Below are 19,297 nucleotides of genomic sequence, written 5' to 3' on the forward strand. Positions count from 1 at the left end.
AAAGAGTTCTTATTTTCCCCAAAACTTGTGTTTTGTCCTTTGTTACCTATGCCTTTTTATTATCATGTAAAGGCTTACAATTAAATTTCCAAATTTGAACACATTTACAATGTTTTTATATTAAATTATACTTGAACAGTTTGCTTTCCATTCAGTGAGGGTAAAAAGATATCACACCAGGCTTCTCAACAAGCCTGGCTACTTAAATTTTCTTATCATTTTCTTGGAAGATAGAATGTTAACCTGGTTTTCCAAACCAGACAGGCACAGTGGAAAGAGCACAGGATTTGGAATTAGACATTGTTTCAAATTCTGCCTCTGTCAGTGTGTGACCTTGGTGATGTCACGTAATCTCACCACCTCAACTTTTCCTTCTGTAAAAATGGGGTGCTATGTTTACTAGTTGCAGAGTAAATGATTTAATGTATATAAAAGCACCTAGAAAATAATGGGCGATTCAGAATGGTAGCCACAACTCCTCTTATTATTTGTCAATAAACAATAACCTCTGATTACAGTTTTGAATATTTTGAAGTTCTGTGGTATTACCATGCAGCTGTTAAGTAATTGTGTCCTTGATATGCTTGCATGTCATTGGTGGATGAGAAATTATTACTCTAATATTTCAAAGGTTTTTGGGGGTTCATCAAGATGAGAGGTATGATAAATATAAGATGCCATTGTTTTTACCTGTACTTTCTTCAGGGTATCCTGTCTTGGTAGTGAATGGAAGAGGGCCTGGTCCCTGGGGCAGTGCAGAAGGCACTTTCATCATCTCACTCACTGCAAATGTCATGTGAGGTTTCATGGAAGTATTAAGAGATCCAATTAAGAAGAATAGTTCTGAGTCTAAACCAGCCCAGAGTGGCTTCTCTAGGGGAAACTCCCTGCTCAGCTGGTACGTTTGTGTTTGTCATTAGGGACACCTTGTATTCCAGGTGCCTGCCTTGAGACATCTGCCTGTACTGGCTTCATGTTACACACAAATTCACATTTAATAACACTCCTGTTATTTATAGGCTTAGTTATGTTAATCGGATTGTTTCACTGAGTTCCTTCTCTTATTCTAGTGGCTGGTGGTTGTGGAAAGAGGAGGGGTTAGCATGGGAAGTTAAAAGTCTTAGTTTAAGGGAAGATTAGGTGTTATGCTATCATGCGTTGCTTTTCGCCTTTGTGCAGCCCTGAATCTGTGGAGGCTAGTCCAGCAGTTAATGAGAAGAGCGTGTATTCCACTCATAATTATGGGACCACTCAGAGGCATGGGTGTCGAGGACTGCCTTATGCTGTGAGTATGCATTTGTTTCTCTCCAGAGCAGTGATCTTCCTGGAGTGTAATCCATTCTTATACATTGTGACTTTCTTGAAATGTTTATATGCAGCATGACGAAGTTGCCCCTTTTGCACTTCCCTGCCTCCAGCGGACGTCTAGCCCTGCATCATTGTTCTTGTTTTTATGTCCCAGTTGACCTTGGCATTTTGTTTTATCACTTTCCTGGTTGAAGCCAAAAAACAAAGGGTACTACTTTCTTCTTTCTTTCCATATGTACCATACTTTAGGGGAGAGAGGGGCCAGTGTTTGGACACTGTTGATTTAAAAAATCTTATTTTCAGGATCATAATTACGGAGCCCCTCCTCCTCCGACACCTCCTGCTTCTCCCCCTGTCCAGACGATCATCCCTCGTTCTGACCTGAATGGCCTGCCGTCGCCCGTAGAGGAACGCTGTGGAGACAGCCCGAACTCTGAAGGAGAGACTGTTCCTACCTGGTGTCCTTGTGGTCTTTCTCAGGATGGCTTCCTTCTCAACTGTGACAAGTGCAGGTAAGATCATGCTTCATCTCAGTTTAAGCCTGGGTTGCTGGGATTAGGGTTTCTTGTTAGTAGGGAAAAGCTCAAAGTATTCTTTCTTGTGTTTGTTAATGTAGATGATTCCTTAGTGCTCCTTGGCTCGAATTCTCTGCACTAGGTGAGAATTGCTGACAACAAGGAATGAGAGATTGATGTTAAAGCTATTGAATTTGATATGAAATTTAATGTCCTGGAAACATTTGGTAGGTGGGAGGAAGGGGGTAGTATATGCAGAGACACTTCTCCCATGTGTGCAACAATGTGCTGCATGCTGTTGGAAGGACTACTTTAAGTTTATTTTCCCTCTTTAGGGGAATGAGCAGGGGGAAGGTTATTAGACTTCATCGGCGGAAGCAGGACAACATATCAGGTGAGCCAAAAATGGGTTGGGCCCATGTTTTGACAGATAAATATTTTGTGATTTAAACAATCATCTCCAGAACTCCTATAAATCCCCATGGTCCCAGCTTTTCATGGAAAGAGAAAGCAGTTCTCTCACAACTTCTTGTAATTGTCTTGTTGTGAATTAACGTCTCCAGAAACAACATTTTAGCCCCAGAACAATCAAAATATTCCTTGTGAGCACACATACCAAATAAGACAGATCCTTTTTCTGTGTTAACACATTGAGATGATGAAGCTTGGGGACTTAGTACAAGGGGGGGAAGTATATTGATATCGAACAGACTTTCTCTGCTTGATGCCAGTGATACAGAAAGAACCTTGTTTTCCTAAGAAAGGTGGGTATTTATGTTCTACACATGACAGAGTTAGTGGAAGTTATGACTTCCTGAATATGGAAAAGGAATAAAGATAAAGTAATAAGCTGCTTTTAAAATGTGCTTGGAGGGGCACCTGGGTGGCTCCGTGGATTGGGCCTCTGCCTTCAGCTTGGGTTGTGATCTCGGGGTCCTAGAGTCGCGTTGGGCTCTCTGCTCAGTGGGGAGCCTGTTTCTCCTTCTTCCTCTGCCACTCTGCCTGGTTGTGTGCCCTCTCTCTCAGATAAATAAATAAACAAAAACTTAAAAAAAAAAAATAAAATGCGCTTGGACACTATTTGTATAACATGTGAACTATGAAATAACTTTTTTTCAGGTGGGGATAGCAGTGCAACAGAAAGCTGGGATGAGGAGCTTTCTCCTTCCACTGTGTTGTACACAGCAACACAGCACACACCTACAAGCATCACCTTAACTGTTAGAAGAACCAAACCCAAGAAGCGGAAGAAGAGTCCAGAAAAGGGTCGTACAGCAGCAAAGACGAAGAAAATCAAGGTATGGAGGGTAAAAGTATCTTAAATAGAAGTATGTCTGAAATAGCCCAAATTTTGGACCAAGAAGGTGCCAAAATTCTTTTAAGAAGTGTTTGATCCAGATGTTTGAAGGGCCACTTTTGCTCTGCTTGCAAAAATCAGCTAATCTATGTTGTGAATATGTAGACCAACCTCTCTTCTGCCACTCCATACCATCACAACTGGCACAAAGTTTCTTCTACTCCAAACCCCATCCCAGGTATGAAATCCCAGCCCCATCTGGCCAAGCCTGTTTGTGCTGCAGCCTCCGGTCTAGACTTCCACTATCCTTCATTATCTCCCCACCTCCTCAGTCCCGAGGCATAGTCTGAAATTCTTGTCCTGCCCACCTCATGTCACTGGATTGATTGTTTTTTCCTTGTTTGAAAAAAGTTAGGAAACATCTCTTGAATGATCTAGGCTTCCTCAGTGTTGTGGTCACTTTCCTGTATTCTCAACTAAAAAGTCTCCAGGAGAAACCTCTTCTATTTTGTGTTCTTTCTTCCCCATCATGGCAACTTTGTTGCTCCTAGGTGACTTGTCCACCCCTTGTTAAGGGGATTGGTCTTTGTTTTCTTCTTAATTTCAAAACTGGTAAATCTGCAACCTTACGAAATGTTTTTATTTACTTTTTCTTTTAGTGTCAGGGGTGCATATAGGATTTAAGTGATGCATGCTCTTCCCTGTTAATTAGATTCACCATGGAAAGAGAGTTAGCCTCCAAGTTGACTGGCCTTGAGCTACCCCTGTTCTTGATAATAGTGTGGGGGATTCCATTGTATTTGTTACCTAGGGAAAGGGGACAGACTAAAACACTAGTTCTTGCCTTAGTTTTAGTCTCAGATAGGTATAACTGTCATTCTTGGTACCAAGTTTTGTTTTGTTCTACTTGTTTTCCTCTTTGGGATAGGCATTTCGAGAGGGATCCCGGAAGTCCTTGCGGATGAAGGTAAGGGGTATTCTTCCCTGATGCTGTGTTTTACTTCACTGTGATCTTGCATTTTGGTCAGCTTCTTTCCTGACATTGATGGTCTGGGAATCTTGGACTCTGCTTTTTGTTAGTTTGTAATTGTTGCCATTCAGTTTTCGTAGAGCCTTTCTCCAAAGTAGGTTTTCTTGGCCATTTTCTGAAATATTTTCCCTTTCTGTAATCAGCCTTCATTTACTGGTTTTTCATTGGCCGCTTTTCTGAGGGGAGGGGGTGGTGAAAGGGGGTAAGTGACATTTACCAAACAAAATGGAGCTGATGTTTTCTGTCGTTCTAATTGGCCTCCACCTCAGGACTGAGGTTTTTCTAGGGATACAGGATCTCTTTTGCACCCACCCTAGCACCATGTGGGCTTTAATAACCAGTTGGGAGGGTAAATTTCATCAGTTAGGAAAGTAGTATTATCGATAGGAATTACTCTTACTGGAATTACTTTGTTTTGAACTGTATTTTTCCTGGCATGTCTATTTGGTATAGAAAATTCAAATGATGCTAGTGTGTTTCTTTTCTTCAGTTACCAAATGAAAGTACTTACAAGGTGATACTGAGTGGTGGTTAGAGAATTGAGAAATTACGTGCAATGGTTTAAAAAGACTTTTATGTACTGGGTGATAAAGAACAGTTTTCCCAAAGGAGATTTGATTTTACTGTCTGGTATCTTCCTTTACCTGTGTATATGTAGGGGGACAGCATAGCTCCCAGTTGGCTTCAAAACACTTACTTAGAATTAAGATCTAATTTAATTCTATAAGAATTCCTATCCCTAAATGTGTAAATCATAAAAAAGCGGGATCTTTGCTGTTGACAGTTACATGGCATAAACATTAAAATCTTAGTAAGGAAAAGCTTTATTGAGGTTAATATACATAAGTATATACAGAACACTAATATAACTGATGTTAATAGAGATCACAAGTGACCCTTTATCTAAAATTTGAAGGCTTCACCTAGCATATACCTATAAAACAGTCTTGTACATATCTGTAAAAGCAGTGGGAGAGGACTCAGAGCCCAAGAGCATCAGAGTCCTGGATGTCTTGCAACACAGCCTAATGTTATTTTTATTTATTTTTTTTTTTGCTAGAATTTTCTCCTGTAAGAAATTACAATTGCCTTAACTACCCCCTTTATTTTTGTCTCATTTGCTTAGAGGGGATCTTAAATAGACTTATGGGGCAGACAGAGCCCTGACCACAGCTGTTAAGGCCTTTTTTCTCTTTAATCAGCTAACTGTTTAACTTGCCTCCAAGTGTTCAAAACCTTTTTGAAAGCCATTGACTGGCTGCCCCTGAAAACTATTTATAAACCTCTCTACATGTAAATACTGCTTGCATTTTCAAGATGTTGACAGTCCCACAGGCATCTTAAAATTTAAATAATTAAAAAAATTCATTTATTTTGATTCTCAAATCCGAATTCTAAGTTGGGTTACAAATTTGTACTCAATTCATTATTAGTAAGAACACCGCCAAAGATTCGGTTGTGAGCCATAAGGATGGATTTTATCATTTAGATTTCTAATCCCCAAATCAAAAGCTTGTCTACTGGAGACTGCTCTTAACCACTAAATGCTGGTAACACATACACCCAGGTGTGGTAATCAAAAATGACTTCAGATACTACCAGATGTCTTCTGGGGACAGAAATCACCTCTGCTTGAGAACCATGCTTTAAACACACGGAGTTAGGGTCTTGAGTACCCAGAAGAATGGGAAAGCAGAGTAGTCAGAGTTGTGTTAGTGAACAACAGCTAGTAATGTGACAGTGGCTTCCAGTACACGTTAAGTGTTGTAAGTCATTGGTTTAGTGATCACTACTGAATGCTTAAACCTGGGAATACTGTTTGGGCTCCCCTAATCCCCAGTCTGATAAACACCCTTACATCTCAGGTTTTGAACTTTTCTTTTGCATAGCTGCTCCTGATACCTCAAGCAGGTGATACTGTGTTCTCAGTGTGTTGGCCTCAGATGTTTCTTAGATTCCTATGTTTATTGTTCATTCTTTTGGACTCTGGTGAGAAGGGTAGAAAACAAAGGCATTAATTTTTTCCTTTCATTTCCCTGTTCCTTGGGGAAAGGATGGTAGACAAAAGTCAATCACAAACAGTGACACAAAAGTGTGAAGTTGTGAAGATAGACTTAAATTTTTTCTGTGTCATTCATAGAAAGTATATCTTAATGCCTGTATTTGCAACTTGAGTGTGGACGTGGATTTGCAAGTAGCTTTGGTACTATGGTATCTTTTCCTTCTAGTCATCACTGTTACGACATCATCACTATCGGTGTTGGTTTTGTTTTCTGATGATGCTTTAAGTCTTTAACACCTTGGAGGAGAATATGTGTCAGACTTAAGCTGTGTCTCTGTATCTCAGACATAAAAACTGTCTATTTAGGATAATATTATTGAGATAAAATAATCTTTTCTCAGTATTGCCACCATAGAAGACAGTGGTTTTCCTAGAGAAGTAGACCAGAGTACCTCCCAGCATTTACTACACTCCATTTATGCACTCCCCTGCCCCCACCTTACCTCCTCAGAGTGCAGCTGTTTAAACTGTCAGAAATAGAGTGCTAGAAAGATATACTCCAAAATGATGACTTTGTCTCTGGGAAACGAGATCACGGGTTATTTGGGTCACATGTATTTTTAGAATGAACATGTATTAATTGCATAATGAAAATAATAAGTCAAAAAAAGAAATTCTGGAGAGTAGTGAAATAATATCAATTTAGGCTGGTACACAGATACTCTAAGTATTGAAATTTAAACTGTAATCTTTTGAGGTATATCTCTTGCTTATTTTTATCAAGATTTTCTTATGAGCTTGGTTTCATTCTTCTGATAAGAACAAAATTTCTGTGATTTAAAAATGGTCATAAATTCACAGTGATGGGATGGGGACTATCATCCAGATTAATTTTTCACTTTATTAATGAGGAAACGAAGCTTGTTTAAGAAGTTGTGCAAGACCTTGCATCTCACTGGTAATGAAACCATGATTAGAAGCCAGATCCCCTGACTCCCAAGCCATTACTCTTTTATGCCATACCAACTGCCAAGTGAAAATAAATTTTCTCTGGAAATTCAGCCTGTTTTCCCTCCATTTTTATGCATGGATTTTCCTAACCTACATGACCTTTGTTCTCTACAGAATTCTCCTTCTGAAGCACAGAATTTAGATGAGAATACAACTGAGGGATGGGAAAATCGGATAAGACTATGGACTGATCAGTATGAAGAAGCTTTCACTAATCAGTACAGTGCAGATGTACAGAACGCCCTTGAACAACATCTACATTCTAGCAAGGAATTTGTGGGCAAACCTGCTATTTTAGACACTATTAATAAGACTGAATTGGCCTGTAATAATACAGTTATTGGTTCCCAAATGCAGGTAAGAATCAAAGGGTGAAAGACTCCCTATAAGTAGTTGAGACTTTTCTGAACCCAAGAAGAGGGCATATAATGGGATTATCATTTCTTTCAAATATATGAACCCCTTAGAATTACAAATTAGCCAGCTCTTGAGCATCTTCAATTAAAAGCAAGTTGTAGTAACTGGAAACTGTCTGGATACATATTTGTAAAGTATTAATTAAAAATAGGTAAAATAGGGGGCACCTGGGTGGCTCAGTGGGTTAAAGCCTCTGCCTTCAGCTCAGGTCATGATCCCAGGGGTCCTGGGGTTGAGCCCCGCATTGGGCTCTCTGCTCTGCAGGGAGCCTGCTTCCTCCTCTCTCTCTCTCTCTCTCTGCCTGCCTCTCTGCCTACTTGTGGTCTCTGTCAAATAAATAAATAAATAAATAAAATCTTAAAAAAAAAAAAAATAGGTAAAATAGGATAACAAATTTTATACAGCTTAAGTAGGAATTTTCAAGTTTAATAGAAAGCTAAGCTTGTTCTTTATCATTTTTGCAGTAGATGTAGAGCCACTAAAATCTTAATCACATCTCTTTTTATGATATTTTTTTATCTTTTGTGAGGGACCAGGTGACTGTTCTGTTAGGTGGGCTTGTCTCCTAGAAACTTTGATCATTCAAAAATTTCTTAGTTTAAAAAAAAAAAAAAACCTTCATTTTTGAGCTAAATAGCTTACAAATAAAACCTAAAGATATATTGGTGCCTTTTCCTCAATTAGGAAATACTTGAAGTGTCTGCTGTGCTGCTGTAGCTGTTGTCTAATGTTAATTCTCTGGTTTTATGTAGCTACAGCTGGGAAGAGTCACTCGTGTTCAAAAGCACCGGAAGATCCTGAGGGCTGCAAGAGACTTGGCTCTGGACACGCTTATAATAGAGTATCGAGGGAAAGTCATGTTACGACAGCAATTTGAGGTCAATGGGCATTTCTTCAAAAAGTAAGAACATCACGCAGAGCAGTGAGGGCTGAAGTGGGCCTGGCAGAGTGGTATGGCTGTATAAAAAACATCCTGGTTGATAGGATGCTCTTGGGGAAAATATTAGAGCTCATATAAGCTCACACCTGTCTGCTATTTGTAGAAAAGTGCAAATAAATCTGCAAATTGTTTACTGTATAAAGTGGTAATAACTCCTTTCCAAGCCAAGCATTCCTTGCTTTGTGCTTATTCTTTAATCAAAAGCAGACAAACATGTGATGTTTTTCAAGTTCAGGCATTGCACAGGACTGCTGCCTCTTCTGTCAGCATATGCTTCATATTTGAGGTGAAGTCATGGGGTGGCCCTTTTATTTGTGTTGAGAATTACAGGAATTTTAATTATATCCCTTAGACCATACCCCTTTGTGCTCTTCTACTCAAAATTCAATGGTGTAGAGATGTGTGTGGATGCACGTACTTTCGGTAATGATGCTCGGTTCATCAGAAGATCATGTACACCAAATGCAGAGGTAAGATTTCTGTAGCAACTTCTCTTTGAATGGAACCATCAAAGGACAAGTCTACTGAAGAGGCAGTCTGAAAACTTCACCCAGATTAAATTAAGGTCTGTTGATAATAATTACGATCTTTTATCATAAGAGACCCCCCAAAAAATAATGATGCTTTTATTCTCACTGGATGGGGGCAAGGAATGGGTTTCCTTAGCAAAGGAAGAAATGGGAAAAAGCAAATTTAGTATTTGCTAAGGAGAAAGAGCTAGATTGGGTAAGAAATTGAGGTCATATTAAAGAAATTACTGTATGATAGAAGATATCATTAGGCCAAACTAAGCTGTGTGGTTGCACTTTTTTAGATTTTAGGTAATAATGTTTCAGATTTAGATTCTAGACATTTCTAGAATTCATTACTCAGTGCATAATCAGCGCAGCTACATCAAATGCAGCAAGAAAATCCACAGAGCTTTTAACAGGCTAAGGAATTTTAATTCTCTGATGCAACTGAAAACAGCTTTAAGGTGTAGAGATCTTACCCCAATTTCTAACATCTCAAGGTTTCTCCATTTATTTCAAGAAGTATCATAAATTTTCAAACAGTTAATGTGTAATAGTTTCATGTGAAATGATGGAGTTACGTAAGTAAGACTACCATAACTCTTATGTGGAGAGAAATTATTTTGTCAAAAGGTTTTTTTCTGTCTTATGGAAAGTTCCTGGTCTTTACGGTAAGTCATCAACTGTAAGCCATGTTCACACAGGTGCGACATATGATCGCAGATGGGATGATTCACCTGTGTATCTATGCGGTGTCGGCCATCACCAAAGATGCTGAGGTCACCATAGCATTTGACTATGAGTACAGTAACTGGTAAGACCTACAAAATCTTTCCTACGTGAATGGTCTTATTGTACCTATTAGGCTCTTCTGTTGATCTGTTTTTGTTCCTTATCATTTCCTTTCTTTAACCTAAGCTTTTCTCATGTAATACATTTTTGGTCTATAAATTGTGTAGGGAAAGACAGACTTAGGGCAGCTTTTTCTAGAGCTTCAAATACATAGTATGTCATTGCTCACCGGTCTCCTAACTAAAGGTGTTTTGTCTTCATAGCTCTATAGAAAAACAGTAAAAAGGGTAGGAATGAGACACCTAGAAATTGCAGTAGCATCTCTTGTTTTGCACACAGTGCTATTCCAGGGACCATACAGAATAAAAATTTTAAAATTTGCCCCATCCATTCAAACCATGTAAATCTATCTGAATGTGACAAGGCAGAAAAGCAGAAATGGCAAGTTACAGATAAATATGTGACAGATTTTATAAAATGGATGCTTTTTCTCCTTTGGTCCTCTCAGGCCAAAAAGGTTATATGGTAAATCGATGTTCAGCCCAGGTAGGAGAAGAAAAGGAATCAAGAATAGTACGGAATCAGTAGTTCAAAAGTGAGGAGAAGATGGAGGTAGATGCAGGGGAAGTATAACCTTTTCAGCCCCTGTTACTGATTCACTGCCCACTAAGTATCATAAAGGTATTAGGGAGAACTGAACTTTGTGAGGGTTTCTTTCTTTTCCACTGACCATATGTAGGGTAAGAGTTAGGGTTATATAGGAAAACACTGAATATTGAAAAATATTCACAGGACTCTAATGTGTCTGTTTACAAACTTATTCAAAGATAATACTAGAGGAAATTACTATACTGTTACTCCAAGAGAATGAATGGACAGTATGACTGATTTTGCAAGGCTGCTGACACAGGCACTTTCGGTTGTTTCTTTGGAGCAGTAATTATAAAGTGGACTGTGCGTGTCACAAGGGGAACCGGAATTGCCCTATACAGAAGAGGAATCCCAATGCTGCAGAACCACCACTCCCACCTCCTCCAAGCTTACCCACCATCGGAGCAGAAACAAGACGTAGGAAAGCACGACGGAAAGAGCTAGAGATGGAGCAGCAGAATGAGGCTCCAGAAGAGGATAACAGTCAGCAACCAGAACAAGTTCCTGAAAAAGCAGTTGTGTCCAGTGACCATGAGGTAATCTTTCCTTCATCAGAGAATATTGCTGTGGTTCTGATTCTCTGCAAATAAAGAGGATCCTGGTTGCCACATGTTGTTATATGTAGGAAGTTTCTGATAACATTTAATGCCCTTCATTCATATCAAGGTGGGGGTGACATTATTCATGGTCTTTCTCTCTCTCTTTTTTTTTTTTTTTTTAAATAATGTCAAGAACATTCAACTGCTTTCCACGCTTCAGTTCAGAGAATAGTGCTTATCATCTGCATTTACTCACATGAATAACACTATAAAGCATTAGAGGTTGTTTTTAGAGAGTTTTAGCTACCAAGAAAAAACCGACTACTTTTTCTTAGAGCCTGAGTACAGCTGAATATCACCTCTGTTTTAAAGGAAATAGACAATCCAGAAGAAAAAGCAGAAGAGGAGAAAGAAGAGGTTACAGATGACCAGGAGAACCCAGCTCATAGCAGAAGGGTGGGTACCTTCTAACATCCTTTGGTTTCTGCTACTTATGGCTTACGAACCCCTTCTCTTCTGAGTTTGTATCTGCTCATTCTTTAACAAAATACTATACCTTCACCTGCACAAGACAATTGGGGCTTTTTTTTTTTTTTTTAAATGAGATTTCATTATTATTTATGTATTTAGTTTTAACACACACACACACACTAGTTATCTAGTGACTTACCTAATGATGATCTTTTTTTTCCCAAGATTTTTATTTATTTATTTGACCGATCACAAGTAGGTCGAGAGGGGGCGGGGAAGCAGGCTCCCCACTGAGCAGAGAGCCTGATGTGGGGCTCAATCCCAGGACCCTGAAACCATGACCTTAGCCAAAGGCAGAGGCTTAACCCACTGAGCCACCCAGGCACCCTAATGATGGTCTTAAGAGGTTTTGTGTTTTTTTTTTTTAAACGATTTTATTTATTTATTTGACAGATTACAAGTAGGCAGAGAGGCAGGCATGGGTGGGGGGGACAGGAAGCAGCTCCCCATGGAGCAGAGAACCCAATGCAGGGCTTGATCCCAGGACCCTGGGATCATGACCTGAGCCTAAGGCAGAGGCTTTAACCCACTGAGCCACCCAGGTGCCCCTGTCTTAAGAGGTTTCTTACTGACAATCTAGTTTCCAAAGAACTGCCCAGTTGGAAGAAAATACATGTGTTTGAGCTCCTTGTTCTGGACTTGTGTGAGTTTTGACATAAAAATAAAACTTTTGGTCACATGGATTCAGAATTTCTACTCTTTTGCTAAAGTCAGCCATGTTTAGTTGTGGTCCTGAGAAGTGAAAGATCTACTTTGTTACTTTAGAATTCTGAAATTGAAGAGAAAAAAATTTTTTTTTTGAAAAATTGGTTTTGATGGTTTTTTCTTTTACATTAAAAAGTTTCAAATTAATGGACCATTTTGAAAAGTTTAGATTTGACCTTGCCTTTTTCTGCAGCTCTTTCCAGCATTTAAAAAATGTTTGGGGGGAGCCTGGGTGGCTCTGTCAGTTAAGCTTCTGACTCTTGGCTTCATCTTAGGTCATGGCCTTAGGGTCAAGAGATTGAGCCCCTCATTGGGCTCTGTGCTCACTGTAGAATCTGCTTAGGATGTTCTCTCTCTCCTTCTGGCCCTCCCCCACTTGAGCATGCTATCTCTCTCTCCCTCTCTCACTCACTCTCTAAAAAAAAATCTTTTTTTAAAAAACAAATGTTTTACTTTTAGTTTTTAACTTCTGTACTCTAAAATATATGTATCATTTTACTGGCAAATGTCTTTAAATGTGTATGAATTTCCGTTAATAACATTTCTGAAGAAATAATCCATATCCTATTAAAGCTTCCTTCTAATGCTAATGGCATTTCTTTCTAGACTCGGGAAGATAGGAAGGTCGAAGCCATCATGCATGCTTTTGAAAACTTAGAGAAAAGAAAGAAGCGGCGGGATCAGCCCTTGGAACAAAGCAGCTCTGATGTAGAGATTACTACCACCACTTCAGAGGCCCTTGTGGGAGAAGAGGCAAAAACAGAAGTCCCTGAACCCGAAGTTAGCAACCCTGCTTCAAACATGGCTATCCCAAGCACCCCACAGAGTGTTGGAGTGAACACCCGGAGGTCTTCCCAAGCAGGGGTAAGAGATGAAAAGACTCCAGGCCTTAGACATCCTTGCTTTTGCAAATGTCAGTTATCTATCTTGTGGAATAGTCAACAACAGCATTTTCAGCTTCACCTCATAATGCAGTAAATAAAGCCATTTTCATCAGCCGATTTGTGGAATTCAGGGAGACAGAGTTTGACAAGACACTTTTAGACTAGAATATAACTTCATACTATTTCTGCCAGATAAAACTGTGGTGAATTCATAAAAATCATTCCATATCTGTTTTGGCTCTTCTGTATAGCACAATTAGGCACCTGACCTTTCGTAGGATTCTCAGGATAAACTCTTCTTTTCTTTCCTTACCACAGCCTAAGCAAAACCTCAGTACCTAGGAAAGAAATAAAGGAAAGAATTACCTTCCCTGCTAAGAACCCTAAAATAGGTAGCTACTTTCAGCTGACTTTTGACCTATTTTATAAATACTTACTAGTAAAGAAATAGATATCTGCCTATAAGCTCTTTGGCTGATGGTGTAAGTTTTTAAGGATTACATTTGAGATTAGTGTTTCTAAATACTAAATATTCAGAATGCTTAAAATGAATAGAAAACTGGATAGAATGTTTGCTGATAAGAAATTTCTGGTAAGCATTTCACTTTGCTCTTACAGGATGTTGCTGCAGAAAAACCAGTCCCCAAGCCACCTCCAGCAAAGCCTTCTAGGCCCCGACCGAAGAGTCGAATTTCTCGGTACCGGACCAGTTCAGCCCAAAGACTAAAGCGTCAGAAGCAGGCCATTGCACAACAGGCAGAGTTGGCACAAGCTGCCTTGGAAGAAGGAGGAAATAATAGCTCTGTAACTCCTACTGAAGCTGGAAATATAGACAGTTCAGGAGAAAACAGGCAATTAATGGGGTCTGACCCAACTGTGGTATCAGTTACTGGATCCCATGTCAACCGTGCTGCACCTAAATACCCCAAAACCAAAAAGGTAAGTCACAAATACATCTTCATAAGTCTGGTCTGGCAAGGGCTGTCTTAGTATGGTGAGAGGACCTGTAATCTCCAGAAAAAGGCAAATCACCTAAGTATTACTAGATTGAAAAGTTGTAGATAAAAAGCTTTGAGGCAGCAAGCTGAAACCATCCTACTACCTTTTCTTTTGTTCCCTTAACTTACGCAGAGCTTAAATTGCTGATAACTAGAATTATTGCTCCCTAATGATCATGGAGAGGGTAAAGGAAGATATTTTTGCATTCTGAATGCCTAGTTCATACTCTCTGCAGCTGCTATATCTACCTCTGTCCTAGTTTCTAGCTAAGGTTTATCTTTGTGAGCTACGCTGCTGCTTCTGGCTTTTACATCTACAGCACCAACTAATGATCTCTTTTCTACCTTAGTATCTAGTTACAGAATGGTTGAATGACAAAGCAGAGAAGCAAGAATGCCCTGTTGAGTGCCCTTTACGTATCACCACGGACCCAACTGTACTGGCAACAACCCTGAACATGTTACCCGGTCTTATCCATTCCCCATTAATTTGCACCACCCCCAAACACTACATTCGCTTTGGCTCACCCTTTATCCCTGAGAGACGTCGAAGGCCCCTTCTGCCTGACGGCACCTTCAGCTCCTGTAAAAAGGTATGTTTGTGTTTATGTGGGTTTTTGTGGGTTTTTTTGTTTTTTTTTTTTTTAACCTAGGATGCCTCTAATTGTGACATACCTAACATGTTTTCTAGATAGCCACTCTCTGCCCATGTGAGTTTATAATGAGTTAGTGTCAGCCATGAATAGTGATGCACCAAGAGTCAGTGGGGTGAAAGTGGGATGTATACTACATTTTTGGTGCTCAGTTTGTGAGGATTCACTGTTGTCTTTTCCGAGAGCCCTTGAAGTACTGAGTTGAAAGCACACAGCAGTTGATGACTGGGTAGGGAGGGATGTTCTGTGTGTGCTCTTATGGTATTGGTTAATATGTCCATTTGTGATTACCGTGTGAGATTGGGCCCCAGGTACTCTAGAGCACTATTGCGTAAGTAAAAAATGATTGAATTGTGATCTGAATTAATTTAATTACATTATCATTTGAGTGAGAGTAGAGAAAGGTCCTGTTACAATTGGCATATTTTCTGATACTTGGTCAAATAACAAGTTGGACTGTTTATTCTCTAGTAAATACGGAACCTGCTCTAAAATTTTCTCTCTCTCTCTCTCTTCTCTCTCTATCCCCCTCTCCCCACTGTCTCTCTAGTTACATACTGTTTTTGGATCTAGTGGCAGTAGCGTTTGATGGTTGTTTTGGAATGCTCTTTCGGAATTCCCAGAAGCCCTGCATATTTTCCAAAGATGTCTCTTGGAAATAGATCACTTCCCTCAGACCTATAATGTCATTTTTATGTTTCTAGAAGTTTAGGACACCCTTTCATTTGGTCTTCCTTTGAGGTAGAGTCTGTTCCCTGGAACACCCTTTTCTCTTATCCTCAGATCTGGATTCAGGCTGCCTTCCTCAGTGTCTGCCATTGCCCTCCTCCACTGGCATCACGTACATGAGGATGCTGCATGTAGATTATTTGATGTGATGAAGTCTCCAACTCCAGGCAGGTCTTCCCTGACTCCTCCAAACTTAAAGCTTTTCTCTTTTCCCAAAGAGCAGAAATTATTTCTTGGGGGTGGGGGGTATGAAAGATGAGATAAAGTGGTGTGGGATATGGAGGGGAGGAGGGCAACAGGGTTCTGTGCACAAGGAAGGGCACTACCACTGAATGGGTAGCATACACTGAAGAAAGTCTTCAAACTGCACATCTTATCTAAGTATTTGAGTCACTTAATGGTTTATTTGGGGGAAATTCCCAAGTAGAATAACCCCCAAGGAGATATTTGACCATGAGGTCTTTGCCAAAAGAGAAGCTTTGTAAATAACACAATCACATGAATAATTTGCAGGTGTCAAGAATAAAAACAGTGACATCTTTCTTAAGAAAAAAATACGACTAGAAATTTACCTAAGTGATGTAGGAGGGTTGGGTCTCTGGGGATAAATTTTTACACCAAGTCACTTACCTTGGATCTCAGAGATCATTTGAGAAGGAAAAATATTGATTTGCATTTGATGAGCATATGATTAACCTTATTCTGTAATAATTAGAGAGTTAATTCTGGTATGGCATGTAAAACTAATCTTCCTATTACATTGAGCTCAGTCCCTCATAAAGAGTAACAGCTCAAAATCTTAACTACATTTTTAGAGTGCTGTTGAACAATTAGAGAAGGTGCATATAATGGTCTTTAGTTTGGAGGAGCAAGTCAGGTGATGACTACATATATATATATATATATATATATATATATATATACACACACACACACATGCACATATATATATATAGAAGTTCTTCCTTTTTGTTTTGTATATGGCTGGACATAATACTAGACTTCTAAGGATGTTAATTATTGAAGCATCTTATCAAGCCAGACAATAGGATCTCCTGTTTTGCTCCTTTGAGAAGGGTAGACAGTTATTTAGTACAGATTAAGAATGAGGTCTGAATTGTAAGCAGTATGGACTAGCCTCTTGAAATTCCACCTTAATCATTCTGAAGCCAGGTTCTAATCTTTCTATTCCTGTCTTGATTTTCTAGCTAGCAGAGTCCTGTAAAAACCAAAAACATGTATGAATTTGATTTCAAATCTGATAGAAAATCCATTGCTTGGAACTCTTTTACCTCATACAATTTAGGACTTGTATCTATAGCTCATCTTTGTTATCTCCACTGGCAACAGATAAAAGTCCCATTTAACTCATGTCCATGTTTTATTCTCCAGATGTGTCTGACCGTCCTTAGTCTTGTTTTCTGCAGGCTCTGCTCAGGCACTTTTATCTCTGTATGTCATATTAGTCTTCAGGAAGAGTTCAGGATATGTACGCTAAGTTATCTAGCAAGATTATCTCACTTAAATTTGGTCTTTAAATTTTTTTTAAGTTTAGATCTGAATTAGGTTAAGTCACAGGTTTAATATCTGCTGTTAACATACAGATGATATTACAGAATAAAAATTTCACTCTTACAGCACAAAATTAATGAAATTGAGTCTTTTTACCTAGAAATTGAACTCTGCTTTATTCTAGGTAGGGATGGAAAAGAGTTATTTTTTAGATCGGTTAGAAAGGACGCTTCGGTCCTAGTATAGGACCTAAGAAGATCTGCCTTATTCAACAAAATTGTTACAGTTTTCTGAAAATTTCTCAGAGGAGAATATGTTAGATGAGAAAAACCACCCTTGGGATTAGTTAGAGCAGTGTGTATTGCTGATAGGCATACTGTTTCTTATCTGATTAAAGGATGTAATAGCCCCATAAATAAAAACTATGTAAAGTTGCATGTTGTATACTTGCATCCAGATTCTTAGGGTGTTTGACAGAACATTTTTGAAGTCCCTGGAGTCTCTAAATTATAATGAATCATAGTTCTTAAAAAGCACATTATGGCTTATCTTGTATTGGGTCTTCACTTACTTTAGAATGGAAACATTGATTTTATGAGTGGCCAGTAAGCCTTTCAGTAGTGTCCTTCCTTCTTTGTTCTCTCTAAATCTTCTCTAAGCTTCAACTTTATAGGTATAATACATGTGGGTTAGAGGGGGATTGGTCTTCCAGATTTCTTAGAAAACCATCCTGACTGAACTGAAATACTTAGCTTTGCATTGGTATTTTATTGTGTATACAGGAGGGGGTTATATAATCTGTGTATCTCTATACTCAGTTGAACAGGTCCTCACTGAATATGTGCACCTAGTGATAAACTGTGAGCTTTCTTCATATGCATTCTCACTTAGCCTTTGTGACAACCCTGTGAAGTTGGGTTATTGGCCTTGATTTATAGATCCAGAAACTTTAGCTGATACGGATTGCCTGGAGTTAGGCAGCTAGTGAGAGGCACAGCCATATTTCAGTCCAGATCTTTGAACACCAAAACCCAAATTACTTCTTTGCTCCTTCCCCTTGGTAATGAGACTTGTCAAAACATTTCTCTTACCTATCTCTGAGCTTCTAAAAGACTCTTACACAGAGTTTTGGAGGAGGAGGAAGTATCCTTTTGACCTAATAACTGTAGCTAGAACTGATGCTAAGGGCATCTAAAATTAATTTGTTTTTATGGAACTTGTTAGTTACAAGCAAATGTTCGAGTTTTTTTGTTTTGTTTGTTTTGGGAGGGATTGTTTTTTGTTTTTTGTCGACTCTAAAATATTACATAGACATACAGAAGGGCCAGGAGGAATGGGTTTGCTTGTATTTGCTATGTTTGACTTTATAGCTAACCATAGCAGCATCTTACTTCTTAGAATGCCCCTGTCCTGGTTTTATTTTCCCTTTGTGTAGTCATCAGATCCAGAGTTTAAATTCTTTTATGGGTGCATCTACTTGACACTGGAAATTTAAGAAATTATCTTCTCTTGGAGAAAAGCACAGTGACCCCAAGTGAGTCCTGTCATCTGCTTTGAAAAGAAAAACTTGTATTTGAGTTATCTATAACAAAGGATTTTTTACTCATTTTGTCCTCCTGGGCTTAGTTTTCCCCATCTATACAATGAGTGCTTTGGACACGGTGACTTCCAAGGTCTCTTCTAAGTTGTAAGGTACTGTGGTTCTGACAGTTCATCTTGATGTCAGTATTCTGTGTAAGCGAGTTCATTCATGGTCTTGTTACGGCTTTTCCAAGATCTGGTCATGTCATAAAATGTTGATAACGATTCAACTGACTGTTGAGATCTCTTTTATATGCTTATTCACTCTTATTGCCTCATGTTTACAGTTTTATTTTTGCTTTCATTTGGTAGACCACAAAGCCATTTGTTTACATGATCTAAAATTTTTCATGGTGAAATTCTCCTCGCATTATTTCCTAAGTTTCTAAGAGGGTAAATCTATTTGCTCTCTTCAGTGAAGAGAATATTTACTTACCTGTAATACTTGTTCTCTAAAGGTGTGAAATTATAATCACCATTGCTCTTCCTATTTGGGGGAGGGTCTGATTCAGAAATTGATGTTTATCAAAATTCGATCTGTCTTATGTCAGGGCAGGAGAGCCACAGAGTGGTCAGCAACCTACAACTGTGTATCTTAAGAGAACACAATTACAGGTAAGAAATTTTCTCTCTTCCCCAGGATGAATAATCTTGTTATCCTAATCTTTGCAGGCTCACTTTTCTGACCTA

General features: G+C 39.0%; 1 protein-coding gene across 17 annotated transcripts in view; it reads left to right on the top strand.

The window, feature by feature from the left end:
• The window catches only part of SETD5 (SET domain containing 5), an 84,848-nt gene that overhangs the window by 42,526 nt on the left and 23,025 nt on the right, over window positions 1–19,297 (top strand). For 6 of the 17 annotated variants that reach the window (XM_059161581.1, XM_059161579.1, XM_059161580.1 and 3 more), the window contains 15 exons: window positions 706–898; window positions 1,180–1,285; window positions 1,612–1,820; window positions 2,159–2,217; window positions 2,943–3,121; window positions 4,049–4,087; window positions 7,278–7,520; window positions 8,333–8,481; window positions 8,873–8,990; window positions 9,737–9,846; window positions 10,762–11,011; window positions 11,387–11,470; window positions 12,857–13,114; window positions 13,753–14,073; window positions 14,483–14,725. In XM_059161581.1, coding sequence (XP_059017564.1) covers window positions 807–898; window positions 1,180–1,285; window positions 1,612–1,820; window positions 2,159–2,217; window positions 2,943–3,121; window positions 4,049–4,087; window positions 7,278–7,520; window positions 8,333–8,481; window positions 8,873–8,990; window positions 9,737–9,846; window positions 10,762–11,011; window positions 11,387–11,470; window positions 12,857–13,114; window positions 13,753–14,073; window positions 14,483–14,725 — 2,460 coding nt within the window. In that variant the 5' untranslated portion in view covers window positions 706–806. Of the gene's footprint in view, window positions 1–705; window positions 899–1,179; window positions 1,286–1,341; window positions 1,517–1,611; window positions 1,821–1,924; window positions 1,966–2,158; window positions 2,218–2,942; window positions 3,122–4,048; window positions 4,088–7,277; window positions 7,521–8,332; window positions 8,482–8,872; window positions 8,991–9,736; window positions 9,847–10,761; window positions 11,012–11,386; window positions 11,471–12,856; window positions 13,115–13,752; window positions 14,074–14,482; window positions 14,726–19,297 lie in introns of those variants that run through there. The other 11 variants (XM_059161584.1, XM_059161585.1, XM_059161586.1 and 8 more) reach the window with 9 other exon arrangements.

The sequence above is a fragment of the Mustela lutreola genome, chromosome 2, assembly GCF_030435805.1.
Source record: "Mustela lutreola isolate mMusLut2 chromosome 2, mMusLut2.pri, whole genome shotgun sequence".
Taxonomy (NCBI): Eukaryota; Metazoa; Chordata; class Mammalia; order Carnivora; family Mustelidae; genus Mustela; species Mustela lutreola.